The sequence below is a fragment of the Lycium ferocissimum genome, chromosome 2, assembly GCF_029784015.1.
Source record: "Lycium ferocissimum isolate CSIRO_LF1 chromosome 2, AGI_CSIRO_Lferr_CH_V1, whole genome shotgun sequence".
Lineage (NCBI taxonomy): Eukaryota > Viridiplantae > Streptophyta > Magnoliopsida > Solanales > Solanaceae > Lycium > Lycium ferocissimum.
Window position 1 is genome coordinate 35,355,510 of NC_081343.1, and position 13,948 is coordinate 35,369,457.

General features: G+C 38.9%; 2 protein-coding genes and 1 long non-coding RNA gene across 3 annotated transcripts; all 3 read left to right on the forward strand.

Annotated features, from left to right (window-relative positions):
- The first annotated feature begins 3,440 nt into the window (after nt 1-3,440).
- Nucleotides 3,441-3,950, forward strand: LOC132047543 (uncharacterized). The gene has a single exon (XM_059438572.1). The coding sequence runs from the start codon at nt 3,441-3,443 to the stop codon at nt 3,948-3,950; it is 510 nt and encodes a 169-aa protein (XP_059294555.1).
- A 3,289-nt stretch (nt 3,951-7,239) lies between these two features.
- LOC132047544 (uncharacterized) lies at nt 7,240-7,753 on the forward strand. Its single transcript, XM_059438573.1, has 2 exons — nt 7,240-7,485; nt 7,601-7,753. Exons 1-2 carry the CDS (start codon nt 7,240-7,242, stop codon nt 7,751-7,753), a joined length of 399 nt encoding a protein of 132 aa, XP_059294556.1.
- A 210-nt stretch (nt 7,754-7,963) lies between these two features.
- Nucleotides 7,964-8,624, forward strand: LOC132047998 (uncharacterized). The gene is made up of 2 exons (XR_009412874.1): nt 7,964-8,370; nt 8,441-8,624. It is a non-coding gene; the product is annotated as an uncharacterized LOC132047998 (long non-coding RNA).
- The last annotated feature ends 5,324 nt before the right edge of the window (nt 8,625-13,948 follow it).

The following is a 13,948-nucleotide window of genomic DNA, read 5'->3' on the forward strand; positions in this document are numbered from 1 at the left end:
TTAAAACAAGTGTGGGTATTGCATTCGCATGTCCTCTTCTCACTCCCAAGTAGCTTCTTTGCCAGAATGATTTCTCCAAAGGACTTTTACTAAGGGGATTTTCTTCTTTCTAAGCTCTTTTACCTCACGTGTCAAGATTTGGATAGGTTCTTCTTCATATGTCAAGTCAGGATTGATCTCTATGGATTCAATAGGAAGAACATGAGATGGATCAGACCGATACTTCCTAAGGATAGAAACATGGAACACATTGTGGATCTTGTCTAACTCAGGTGGCAGAGCTAGTCTATACGCAACAGGGCCAACTCGTTCAAGTATTTCATAAGGTCCAATGAATCGAGGACTAAGTTTTCCTTTTTGGCTAAATCTCATAATCTTCTTCCATGGAGAAACCTTTAGAAATACTTTATCGCCCTTTCGATGTTCAATTTCACGCCTCTTGAGATCTGCATATGACTTTTGTCTGTCTGAAGCAATTTTTAGCCGGTCCTTGATTATCTTTACCTTGTCTTCAGTCTGTTGCACAATATCAGGACCTAAAAATTTCCTTTCACCAACTTCACTCCAACAAAGAGGGGTTCTACATTTCCTGCCGTATAAAGCTTCATAAGGAGGCATACCTGTACTTGATTGGTAGCTATTATTGTAAGCAAATTCCACTAACGCCAAGTGTTTGTCCCAATTACCCTTGAACTCAATAACACATGCTCGAAGCATATCCTCCAAGATTTGTATGACTCTCTCGGACTGGCCGTCTGTTTGTGGATGGAAAGCAGTACTAAAATTCAACCTCGGATATCAAAATAAAAATTTTAAACTCAAGAAAAATAATAAAAAGTATTTACTACAAGAGCAAAATTATTTAAATTCCAATAATAAATTTAGGGTGTTACAACAACATTCCTGGTGCCGACACCGGAAGCAAACCTGCCCTGTGGGCTGAAATGGCGATAGCCGAGCGTGGAGCCTCGGCGACCCAAGCTACCTTCACCCTGGTAGGATCTGGATCCACTGGCTTTCATGCTCAAGCTCCCGCTCATCACGCTAGTCCAGCCTCCCCCAAGACTGCCTCTGCGCAATGTACTCGGTTTCTTTGCTCTCCCGCAAGTTGTGTTGCGCGAGGATGTATTATTCGAATTAAAATTGAAAAATTACTGAACCGAATCTTTTTGTTATTGGTTTGGTTTATCAGTTTTTGATCTGGTTTCGGGTGAAATATTTTTTTAGTTTGGTCTCGGATTTAAAATATGGTCCCGTCGGTAAAAGAAATCAATTAGCATTGAATAATACCTATATTTTGTTTTGATTATGATATTAGCGTGTAAGCTTATTCTTGTTGACTTGTTATGTTATATATTTATAGGTTTGTTTAGCCAAACTTTCAAAATCTATTTATTTTAAACGGAAAAGGATCAAAATGCTCATAACATATTAGAAATGACTCAAAAATGCTCTCCTTCCTTCTATTGGTTCAAATTGTCCTTTCTTCCACATTTGGATTAAAAAATGCCCTCCTTACATCTATTGGTTCAAATTTGTTCTTTCTTCCACATTTGGATAAAAATGTCCTCCTTCCACCTATTGGTTCAAATTGTCCTTTCTTCCACATTTGGATAAAAAATGCCCTCCTTCCATTTGTTGGTTCAAATTTGTCCTTTCTTCCACATTTGGATAAAAAATGGCCTCCTCCCACCTATTGGTTCAAATTTGTCCTTCCTTCCATATTTGGTTAAAAATGGCCATTGACATTACATTTAAGTCTAAAAATTGCCCCTCCTTTTAACAGAAGCTGATGTGGAATATATGAATTTTTTTAATTAAATATGTGGCATAAGGTTCATTGGTCTACCTGAATTTGACCCAAATCCATTCATAATCCAACCTATTACCCCAAACCCATTATTAAAAGACCCAACACTTCTTTCTCCAAATTAGTCTCTCAGATTCGAAGGCAACATAGCCAAACTCAATTTCCATAAAAGAGCTCAATCTGCCAATACTGAATTTGGATATGTTACAACTCATCATCAACAACTATTGAATCATCAGCAACAGTATTTTAATTCCACCGCAGCAACCTCTCGAATAATAATATTCAGCCTAATATGTTTCAATGACATTTCCCTAATGTTCATTACTAAGCACAGTTACTTCGCAGCAGTGTCTTAAAAGACAGTTCTGGGACTCGCCCGGGATAGGGCACTGACAAAACATCTCGGGGCTCACGTGTGGGGCTTAGTTCTATAAGGCTTACGCTCTAAGCGCCTGACTGCACGCCCTAAACACGCCTAACGCCCAACGCTCGGGGCTCGCCTAAGAGTTCTTACACAGATTATGTGTCAAATTCTTCAATTAACATTATTGACCCTCATAATTCTTTATTAAATGAATGATGCTTAATAGTTTTCTTCATTTATATAAATAAGACGATTGAGAGTAACTCAAATAACAAACCGTAGTATTGCATATTTTACTATTTGAGAACACTGTGAGGGTGAATATCACTTAACATTTAAAAAAAAATACATAGCCGAATTTTACTCTCCTTCTCGATCTTCCCCTCCATTACTCTCCTTCTCGATCCATTCCCCAATGGTCAGATCCCATTCCCCATTCCCCGGTTGTACCCCATCCCTGATGGTAACTTACCCGACTGGATACCAGGTAATACCGTCGGACCATTACAAGATCGGGTAACGCTGGTAACTTTTCCGGCCAGATCTCCTGTTCTTCTCTTTTCTCTTTTCTTCTTCTTCTTCTTCTTCTTCTTCTTCTTCTTCTTCTTCTTCTTCTTCTTCTTCTTCTTCTTCTTCTTCTTCTTCTTCTTTTTCTTCTTCTCTTCTTCTTCTTTTCCCTTTTTCCTCTATCTTTCTTTGCTTCTGGTGCTCCGACTAGCGGCTAGAACACCACTGCTCCGATGCCAGCAAATTTTTCTGGCATCATTTTCCTGCCAGTCATCTCTTCTCTTTCTCTCTCCTTTTTTTCTTTCATTTTCCTCCTCTTCTTCTTCTTCTTCCTTTCGTGTCTCGTGAACATTACTCCGGCAGCTGAACGGTATCTCGACAAAGGAATGAAAGAACTCTGGCGTTGAACAGTATTTTTCAGCGGCGAACAGGTTCATTTCAACTAGAGTTGGGAAAGTCCATAGAGCTAGTTAAGATTCTTAAGAAGGGGAAGATTGGGGGGTAAGTGGGTTAAAGGAGCATCTAGGCTGAGAGTAGGGTCTTGGAACATTAGGACGTTAATGGGGAAGTTCATAGAGCTAGTTAAGATTCTTAAGAAGGGAAGATTAATATAGTTTCAGGTCCAAGACCAAATGGGTAGGTCCTAAAGCTGAGGAGGTAGACGGGTATAAGCTTTGGTTCTTTGTTAGGTCGAAATATAGGAATAAGGTAGGCATTTTAGTAGATAGTGAGTTAAAAGATCAGGTGGTAGGAGTTATGAGGGTCACTGATTGGTTGATGTCGATTAAAGTAGTCATTGAAAGGCTCACTTTGAACATTATTAGTGTATATGCGCCGCAGGCGGGATTAGGTAAGGAGGAGAAGCGGCGTTTTTGGGAAGATTTAGACGAGTTAGTGGGAGGTATACCGCTTACTGAGAACCTATTTGTGAGAGGTGGTTTCAATGGGCACATCGAGCCTATTTCGGGGGGTTATGATGATTTGCATGGAGGTTTTGGCTTCAGGGACAGGAATGGAGGAGGAGTCTCACTTTTGGATTTCGTAAGAGCTTTTGGGTTGGTGATAGCCAATTCGAGTTTCCCAACGAAAGAGGAGCACTTGGTACTCCTTAGGAAGGATGATAAAGGTCTGTGTAAATACTGTAAGGTTATTCCAAGCGACAACTTTAGAAGCCGACATATGCTCCTGGTGATGGATTTAGAGATCAAGATGAAGAAGAAGAAGAGGGTAGTGGATGACCGGCTAGGATCAGATAGGGGAGTTTGACCATGACTAGTGCCCTGGAGATGGAAGCTAGAGAAATTGATGCCTATGGGGTCCTGGGAGAGTAGTGGGGATGCGACCAATATATGGGATAGGACGGCTAGTTGCATTAAGGTAGTAGCTTGAGAGGTGCTGAGGGTCTCGAAAGGTAGTCGTGGTGGGCATCGAAGGGATTGGTGGTGGAATGGAGAAGTTCAAGGGAAGGTGAAAGCAAAGAAGGTAGCGTATGCGAAGTTGGTAGAAAGCAAGGATGAGGTGGAGAAGTGGACGAATAGGGAACTTTACAAGATGGCGAGGAAGGAGGCGAATTTGGCAGTTTTGACGGCAAAAGCAGCAGCTTTTGAACGCCTTTATGCTGAACTAGAGGACAAAGGCGGGGATAAGAATTTATTTAGGCTAGCCAAGGCGAGGGAGAGGAGGAGACGTGATGTGGATCAAGTGAAGTTCATCAAGGACGAGCATGGCAAAGTATTAGTAGAGGAAGCTCTCATTAGATGGAGATGACAGTCATACTTTCACAAACTCTTGAACGAAGAAGGGGACAGAGACATTGTGTTGGGAGATTTGGAACATACCGAGAGGCATCGTGATTTTAGGTATTGAAGGAGTATTAAGGTTGAGAAGTTTAAGGGTGTTGTTCGTAGGATGCTCGAGGGAAGAACGATCGGACCTGACGAGATTCCTGGTGAATTTTGGAAGAGCGCGGGCTCGGCAGGTTTGGAGTGGCTGACTAGGTTATTTAATGTCATTTTTAAGACGGCAAGGATGCTCGAAGAATGGAGGTCGAGTGTAATGATCCCTTTATATAAGAACAAGGGAGATATTTAGAGTTGCAACAACTACAGAGGTATCAAGCTGCTAAGCCATACTATAAAAGTGTGGGAAAGGGTGGTGGAGATGAGGGTGAGGAGAAGCGTGTCCATTTCGGAGAACTAGTTAAGTTCATGCGGACGCTAAACTACGAAGCCATCCATCTTGTAAGGAGACTCGGTGGAGCGATAAAGGAGAGTGAAGAGGGACTTACACGTGGTATTCATCGACCCGAAAAAGGCTTACGACAAAGTTCCAAGAGAGGTCTTATGGAGATGCTTGGAGGCTAAAGGTGGACCTGTGGCATATATTAGGGTGATCACAGATATGTATGAGGGAGCCAAAATCAGGGTAAGGATAGTAGGAGGAAACTCAGAGCACTTCCCATTTGTGATGGGGTTGCATCAAGGGTCATCTCTTAGTCCATTTTTATTTGCCTTGGTGATAGATGGATAGACGCGGCAAATTCAAGGTGAGGTGTCATAGTGTATGATTTTCGCGGATGACATAGTCCTGATCGACGAGAATCGTAGCGGAGTTAACGCTAAGCTGGAGGGTTGGAGACAAACTCTGGAGTCTAAAGGGTTCGTTTCGAGTAGGACCAAGACGGTACTTGGAGTGCAAGTTCAATGAAGCACCTCGCCAAGGTCAAGGTGGAAATGAGGCTTGGTACCCGGCCATGTAGTTTCAAGTTTATTGGGTCTATTATATAAGGCAACGGGGAGATTAATTATGATGTCACACATCGCATTAGGGCAGGGTGGATGTAGACACATAATTTTTGACCGTCCCCGAGTTGTTTTACACGATTTTTAACATTAAATATTTCTTTTCGGCTTAATTTTGCTATTCCGAATTTTATCTCATTTTAGTCGTTTTGTTGTGAAAATAAAAATAAAATATAATACAAAAATAGAGTTGTATTTAAGATAAAAAGAAAATTTTCAAAAAAATATTCTTTTCTCTTTTAATTGGATTTAAATGTATAAGTTTCTATTTTTCTTAGTCTAAAATTAGGTGGTTAATATGCTTATAAGTGTATTTAGATTTTTTTTAATTAAAATAAAAAAAAAAAAGCAAAAAAGAAAAAAAAAGTGAACCAATCACATTGTGCCACATATCAAGATTCCTTCGTTTCATTTCCCAACAAACTTTGCCCATGTGATTTTTTCCTTCACAGATGCAGTACACGTTTTTGCATCCCATACAAAAATTTCTTTTTTACCCTTTTCTTGATCACTACTCCATACAAAAAGAGGATATTAATTCCATAAAAAAAGGGGACCAACCGAATACACATACATCAACATAACAAAAAGGGGGGGGGGGGGGGGGGGGAATATTATTATTGGGAGTGGAGTCTCTCTTAATTTTTGGTTTTGTTTTGTTTGCCAAAAATAGAATATATATCTACACATACACACCAATGCAGAGGGGAACTGATAGAGAAATAGCAGGGACCCACAACAAAAACAAAAAAAAATAAAAATCATCAACTTCTTCATTTTTACTCTCCGAAAAACACCACCCCTTTCCCCGTTACCATCCCAACACCGTTAACCCACTGCAGTCATCTGTCACCACCTTCGTCCCGTCACCACCCCTGAGATTGGAATGATGCCAAAATAACCCTATTACCCTCGATGCTCCAACATCCAAACAATGTTTAATTGACCCTTTGCACATACAAACGCGTAATCAACACGCTTATTGTGATACAGTTGAAGTGGAACTTGATGGTGAGCCTTGGTTCCATGGTATTAAAGAATACATCAAGTCTGGGGGATATCCAAAGACATGCTACCAGTGATCAAAAGAGAACTATTCGACAATTCGCAAGCGGGTTTTTCTTAAGTGGAGGAATTTTGTATAAAAAGACTCAAGATTTGGGACTTTTGAGGTGCGTAGATGCTAAAGAGGCTTCAACTATCATGACTGAATACACTTAAGAGTTTGTGGACCTCACATGAACCGGTATGTTTTGGCAAAGAAAATACTTTGAGTGGGCTATTATTGGCTCACTATGGAGCGGGATTCCATTCGTTTCGTTCGCAAGTGTCATCAGGGCCGGGTACACAGTGACCTGATACATTCTCCTCCTTCGGAATTACACACAACGTCTGCTCCGTGGCCTTTCGCAGCTTGGGGGGTGGATGTGATCGGGCCAATTGAGCCGAAAGCATCATATGGGCATAGGTTCATTTTGGTGGCCATCGATTATTTTACAAAGTGGGTGGAAGCAGTAACTCTCAAGTCAGTGACCAAAAAAGCCATGGTGGGTTTTCTTTATTCCGACATCATTTGCAGGTTCGGAGTCCCGAGGACAATTATTACAGATAATGCGGCGAATCTCAACAGTCATTTGATGTAGGAGGTATGTCAGCAGTTTAAGATTACATATCAGAATTCAACTCCGTATCGTCCGAAGGCAAATGGGGCCGTAGAAGCTGCTAATAAGAACATCAAGAAGATACTCCGCAAAATGGTGCAAGGTTCCAGACAATGGCATGAAAAGTTGCCTTTTGCTTTATTGGGTTATCGCACAACTGTTCGCACTTCAGTAGGTGCAACTCCTTATTTGTTGGTATACGGGACCGAAGTGGTTATACATGTAGAAGTTGAAATCCTATCCCTTCGAAACATTAAGGAAGCTGAAATTGATGATGATGAGTGGGTCAAAAACCGTTTGGAGCAATTGAGTTTGATTGACGAAAAGAGATTGACATCGGTATGTCATGGTCGTACTGTACCAAAGGAGGATGGCGCGAGCATATAACAAAAAGGTGCATCCCAGACATATCGAAGTGGGTTAGTTAGTGTTAAAGCATATTCTTCCACACCAGGCCGAGGCCAAAGGCAAGTTTGCCCCAAATTGGCAGGGGCCATTCGTAGTGAAGAAGGTTTTGCCAAATGGTTCTTTGTATCTGACAGACATAGAAGGCAAAATGTCTGAAATGGCCATCAACGCAGATGGGGTGAAAAGATATTATGCATGATTTTCATTTCCCCACCTTTGGATTACTTGTTTGGTGCTTGATATTTTTAAAGGTTGATATGACGAAGGCATTTCATTCTGCTACCTATACATTGTGTCATCCCTTGATACCCCTTTTGAGCCGTAGTTTATTTTTCTTTCGTTTCCCGCATTTGGAATCAAATTTTTCAAAAATAAAGAAAAGAAATTTTTTATATAAAAGAAAAACAAAGAGAAAGGAAAAAAAAAAAAGAACAAAAAAATCTCCTGAACTATGTTTAACCTGATTCTTGTCTCGGCAGGATACGTAGGCAGCCCTATTCTGGGGTTCAGTCCAACCAAAGAAAATCCAAAATTCTCCATTTCAAAGAAACTGGGATAGAAGTTATTATTTTCCATTTGAGTCGATTCCAAACGTTGTAAGTCTCACCCCTTATTATTTTTGTGCTGTCTTCGAGCCTCCATGCCATCCTTTCTTTCCAGCCATATCCAAAAGCCACGTTACAACCAAAGAAAACCTTCAGATCGATCATTGAGAATGTCAAGGCTGAGCAAGCTATGAGTATAAGTCATTTGCATCACTGGCATCATCTGTTGCATTAGCATAAGGAAAGTGGAAGAAAAATGAAAATGAGAAGAGTCTTATTAGTGAAAACCCTCACGGGCACCGTAAGGCAATGGTGAGTTGAGAGAAATGAAAATGAGAGAGTCTTATTGGTGAAAACCCTCACGGGCACCGTAAGGCGATGGTGAGTTGAGAGAATTGAAAATGAGAGAGTCTTACTGGTGAAAACCCTCACGGGCACCGTAAGGCGATGGTGAGTTGAGAGAATTGAAAATGAGAGTTTTATTGGTGAAAACTCTCACGGGCACCGTAAAGCGATGGTGAGTTGGGAGAATTGAATAGGAGAGAGGTTTGTTGGTGAAAACCCTTCGGGCGCCACTAGTTGAATCAGGTCCTTGATTTTGATGCAGTTGTTGGGTGCAGAAATTCGGTTCGAAGTCAAAGAGTTAGTGTTATACCCCATTTTAAACGGGGTAAATTAGGGTACAACGTATTGGAGATTCCTATTTGTTTTATTTTAAGGAGTCGCCACCTAATTAATTCTAAGGTGAATTAGGGCACCTAATTATTAAATTATGGTAAAACTAACCTCCGTTAATAGTCTGCTTAACCAATATGATTCTAGGTAAGGGTTCTATATTATCCTAAAGGGAAGGGGTTAGGCATCCTTTAGGATCCGTTAACTTACGGTTATCCGGCCAAACTTAGGTTAATTAATTAAAGCTAAAAAAAATGACTTACAAATATTGCTAAAGTTTTAAAGAAACATATAATAAGGTTGTTTAAAACAGAACTTACAGAATAATAATTCGCATAAAAGATATCTTTAAATACTATTTAAAATAAGATTTATAAAGGTTGTTAAGACTTTAAATGAGAATAGATAATAATGCTATATAAAATGAGATTTGCAAAACATAGTAATTTGTATATGAAGCGGGCGAAAATGTCGATTTAAGCAATACTTCGATAAATATTTAAAACAACTCAAATGATAAAATATTAACTAATTTTTCAGTTTAGGAATATATAAAAATAGCCAATGTGAGTTTTCTTTATTACTTTTACTATTTCTTATTAAATATGCTTACTTAAAAATATGCATGATTGACTCCAAAACTTGAAGAGTTATTTACAAAATATGCTCGAATTTACATTCGCGTATCAGTGATGTTTTGAAGATAATAAGTATAGAATATAATTCCTTTAATTCGAAAATATGAATTTATGCTATCAATTATTCTAGAAGTGAATATTATAGATACTAAAAATGACTTTAATACAAAAGAAGAAAATGAAGCTTAGGGGGTTAATTACTAGTTTCCTTTGGATTAACTACCCAATATACTATATTAGCCCACTAATTTACTAGAAATCACCTAAGTTAAGAAAACAAAAACAAAGTAATGGGTTAGTTGCACAATAATACAAATTATATGCATAAAGTAAAATAAAGGCATAAAATAAGTTAAATGGATTCACCCATTTTCTAAGGATCTGCGGATGCGCCGCCATTGGACTTCGGTCCGGCTATTATTTTTTTTTTTTTTTTTTGGCCGTTTGTCATTTCTTGCTGTCGGGCCTCGGCCCAGCAGAATTTTTTATACACGGCTGCGGATGGGTTGGACATGGAGAAGATTGCGTTGGGCTTTCAGCCCAACACCGAATGCGAAGGAAGGACGAGTCTCTCGGACTCGTATGCGATGGTCATGAAAAAAGAAGATAAGGAAAAGAATTAGTATATAATCAAAACTAAGTCCTAAATAAAGAAACTAAGTATGCAGCTCGAATTAGCACATAACATAATAGCAGGGCACTTGGAGAAAATATTCAAATCCATGACGAGAGCTGACAGCCGAAACTGACAACTCATGAAACAGATAAACTGGGCAGCGAGACCTACTAATATACATATTTACTCACACGAAACTGTACCTGATACAGACTAAGCATGTACACAATATTCCACCATTTGAAGAATTTAAATCAAACACTTTGCATATATGGCACAGGCAGAGTTTAAAAGAAATGTACTGGCAACACACAGCGTACACCGAGTCTAACATGACAGACTCATGATATTCAAAACACCTATTGAATTCAGGAGGGATATTCATGGTATTCAGACACGTTTCCAGTTCATATTCTTTGTATTAACAAGGCAAAGCACTAATAATTGCAGCACAATATCATTCTTGCCAATAGCTACCAATTCTGCTCGACTTAACTATAAAGGGTAATCGTCTTTTCTTCTTCAAAGTACAGATTTTCAGCCCAGCAGTACCAGTTCCAATTTCAGTCAACATAATGTATTACTTGAACACAATATTTAACATATCATGGGATATTCCAGCCGAAACATGAACTATACAAGACGTACATCCTGGACCAAACACGGCATTTAGGCAAACATCCTTAGCAGGGTTCTAAGCCAATATTCAATCTAACTTCGAGCAGGATCGAGCAGCAGATCCTAAAAGACCAGACAATCACTATGCAATCGCTAACTGATTCACGACACACAAACAAATTTTTAATGCAGCTACTGTTTTCTAATTCCCTTTTCTTGTTTCAAAACTTCATGCACTTAATGAAACATCATTCATGCAAATTTCACATTAGGCAAAGATTTCCAAACTCGACGGTCAAGAAGGAATTCATTCAAACATTGACATAACATGCCAAACAAATAAAAGACTTCATACCAAACCTGGTAATTCAAAACAGGGATAAGATGATGACAGAAAGGAGAACAAGAGAGTAGGAGTAACATTTTTTCTCTTTTTCATTTTTTAGTGTATGAAATAGTGACTGTCTTTCGGACTGCAATTACTATGATGACTATAGAATCCTGCATTTATGACATATTAAGTAAACCAAATAGGGGTCATGAGTGACTTTAAACTCCAATAATCGAACAGATGTATAGGCATGCTTCAAATCCCACATCAGTCTAAAAGAAAATCAAACTTAACCGAACTTTAACAGAACGTGCTTAGTTAAAACATACTAGATTAAACTAACCTATCAGGCATATTTAACCAAAATTAAACTAAACGAAAACTGATATATACACGTCTCACTATACGGAACTACTAAACACACTTATGAAATAGATTAAACCCAACTTGACACAGGAATGTGCTTAACCCCCATAGATTAATTACGCTTAACACAAAACATGCTTAACTGATGCTAAAATTAATATCAACATACAGAGACAGATGATTTAAACTAAAATACAAGAAATTCAAGCGAAATAAAAAGGATAAGGGATTACTTTCTTCGAGTGCAGCGAAGTGAGGGTGCGGGGGTTTCAGATTTACTCGAACACTATCAAATCCGAGCTTGCGATGCTCAGATTAGCATTAACAACAAAGCCAACAAACAGAAATTGGTTTGGTATTCTTGACCGATATTCAACACTATTGTGACTACTAAATAATATGCTTTTGAAGGAAATTTTGGGGCAGTTGAAAAGAACTTATATTTTTCTCCAGAGATCTTTTTTTTTTGTCCCCTTTTTCTTGACCTCGGAAGGGATTATTTATAGGAATCCACTAGGGGTTTCACCACTGAAAATTGGGCGGGGCTTTGAAACATAGATTCAAAATCGAGTCAAAGACCCGCGCTAATCTGACCGTTGAAGGGTTTTCGGGCAGATCCTCACGTGATTTGACTTGAGTGTTACCCGAAATGGTTCGACCACCCTGATCTTTGAGGATCGTCGGGTGTTTCGAAGCAAAAATGGGAAAACCTCTCCTTTTCAACGCAGAAAAACGTGGGAGAAGCAGACGTTGTCCTAAGTTTTTTGCGTGGAAATAGAGTGACACAACTGTGCACAGCTAAAGAGAGCTTTGGTTTTGCTAAAATGGGGAGAGAGAGAGGGAGGAAGAGAAGAGAGGAGAGAGAGCAGATGGGAAGCGGCGCTGATGGAAAGAATGGGAGAAACCCTACTCGTTTCATTTGGTTGGAACGAGTGGGTCGGGTCGGGTCGTAGGGTAATGAACTGGTAGTGGGCTGATTTATTTTGAAATGTTGGGCTGGGTATCTGAAAAATGGGCTGGGCAAATTAAGTCACAAGCCAACCGAATTGCTAATTGAAACAAAATGTGAATTAATATGGACTGGTCCGAAAATAATATAAATTGATTGGACTCGGATTTGGGCTTCTAAATTTAAATAAAAGACACGGTAATACTAATAATAATGACAAAATAATAACGATGATGATAATAACAATAATAATAGTAATAAGGATAATAGCGGTAACAAAAATACTAACAACTACTGACTGCGATAAAATAGTGAAGCGCCGGTATTAATAAAAGCTAATAATTATAGTAAAATATAAAAATTATTTCCTAAATTGCCAAAATACTAGAAATATAAATAAATATTTAGGGGAGGCGGGACAAAATTGGGTGTCAACAGTTAGTAAGAGCTTATGAATAGTTCGGACGGACAAATCAGACTAATTTTGCCAAAATGCATGTCATAATCATTGGAGCTGGCTACCCCATTCAGATAAGCTTCCCCTTTCTTTTCTTTCCCGAAGGGGACATCATTTTGTTAACCTCTTTTCATCTTTATCTTTTTATTTTTCTTTTTGTCATTTGGATTTCATGCTTTTCTTTTAAGTTAGTCTATGGCGAGATAAGAGAAAGGACTACAAAACTTGCTACCAGCTTCCTAATTACGAAGCAAAACATCTTAGCTAGCACATAAAGGTAACATGATTCAGTTGGCGTAAGGCACTCAATCAGCTGTCGACCGTTAATAGGTTCTAGATTCATGGAAATACAAGGTTCAATAGAGTGTGAGTTAACGGGCATCACGAAACTAGAGATGTTGATCTGATGTTGAAGTTACTTCAGAGCCACTTTTGATAGCCATGTTCGAGTCAGTAATACAGTGAGTGAACATGAAGCAATAACTATCTAAAAGCGGAACCAAACAGGACAAGTGCAAGAACCATTTCCTTCACAGCCAAGCCACAAACCAACCACAAAGTTTTAAAACTCACAAATTTTTCTTTGTTTGAAATAGGGGCAGAACATTTTGTTCGTTAAACGGCAGGTACATTCTGGATAGTACAAGGCCTAACCATTGCCAGAATCAAAACCAGGACCCTCCTGGAAAATAGAATCAGTTTATCAGGACCCTCCTGGAAAATAGAATCAGTTTATCAGGACCCTCCTGGAAAATGGGATTTAGTTTATCAGGACCCTCTTGAAAAATGGGATATAGTTTATCAGGACCCTCAGGGAAAATGGTATTTAGTTTATCAAGACCCTCCTCAAAAATGGGATTTAGTTTATCAGGACCCTACTGGAAAATGAGATTTAATTTATCAGGACCCTCCTGGATAATGAGATTGGCCTTTACTCCTAGAATACGCACTTCCCATTTAGAGTTTTGTTAGTTTCACCCCTAGGAGACGCACTTCCTAGTTGGAGCATTTGATTTTACTTTCATAATTGAATTATTTTACATTAGTTTATAATTTTGCTAACACTCACAAAAAGTTTTCCTGGTGTAAACTGGGACAGAAAATTTTTGTTCGTGTTGTTTATTTTTGATAATTTACAGAACCGGTCTGAAGAATGATAAGCAAGTCAGGACCCGCCTGAAGAATGGGAAAGCAAGTCA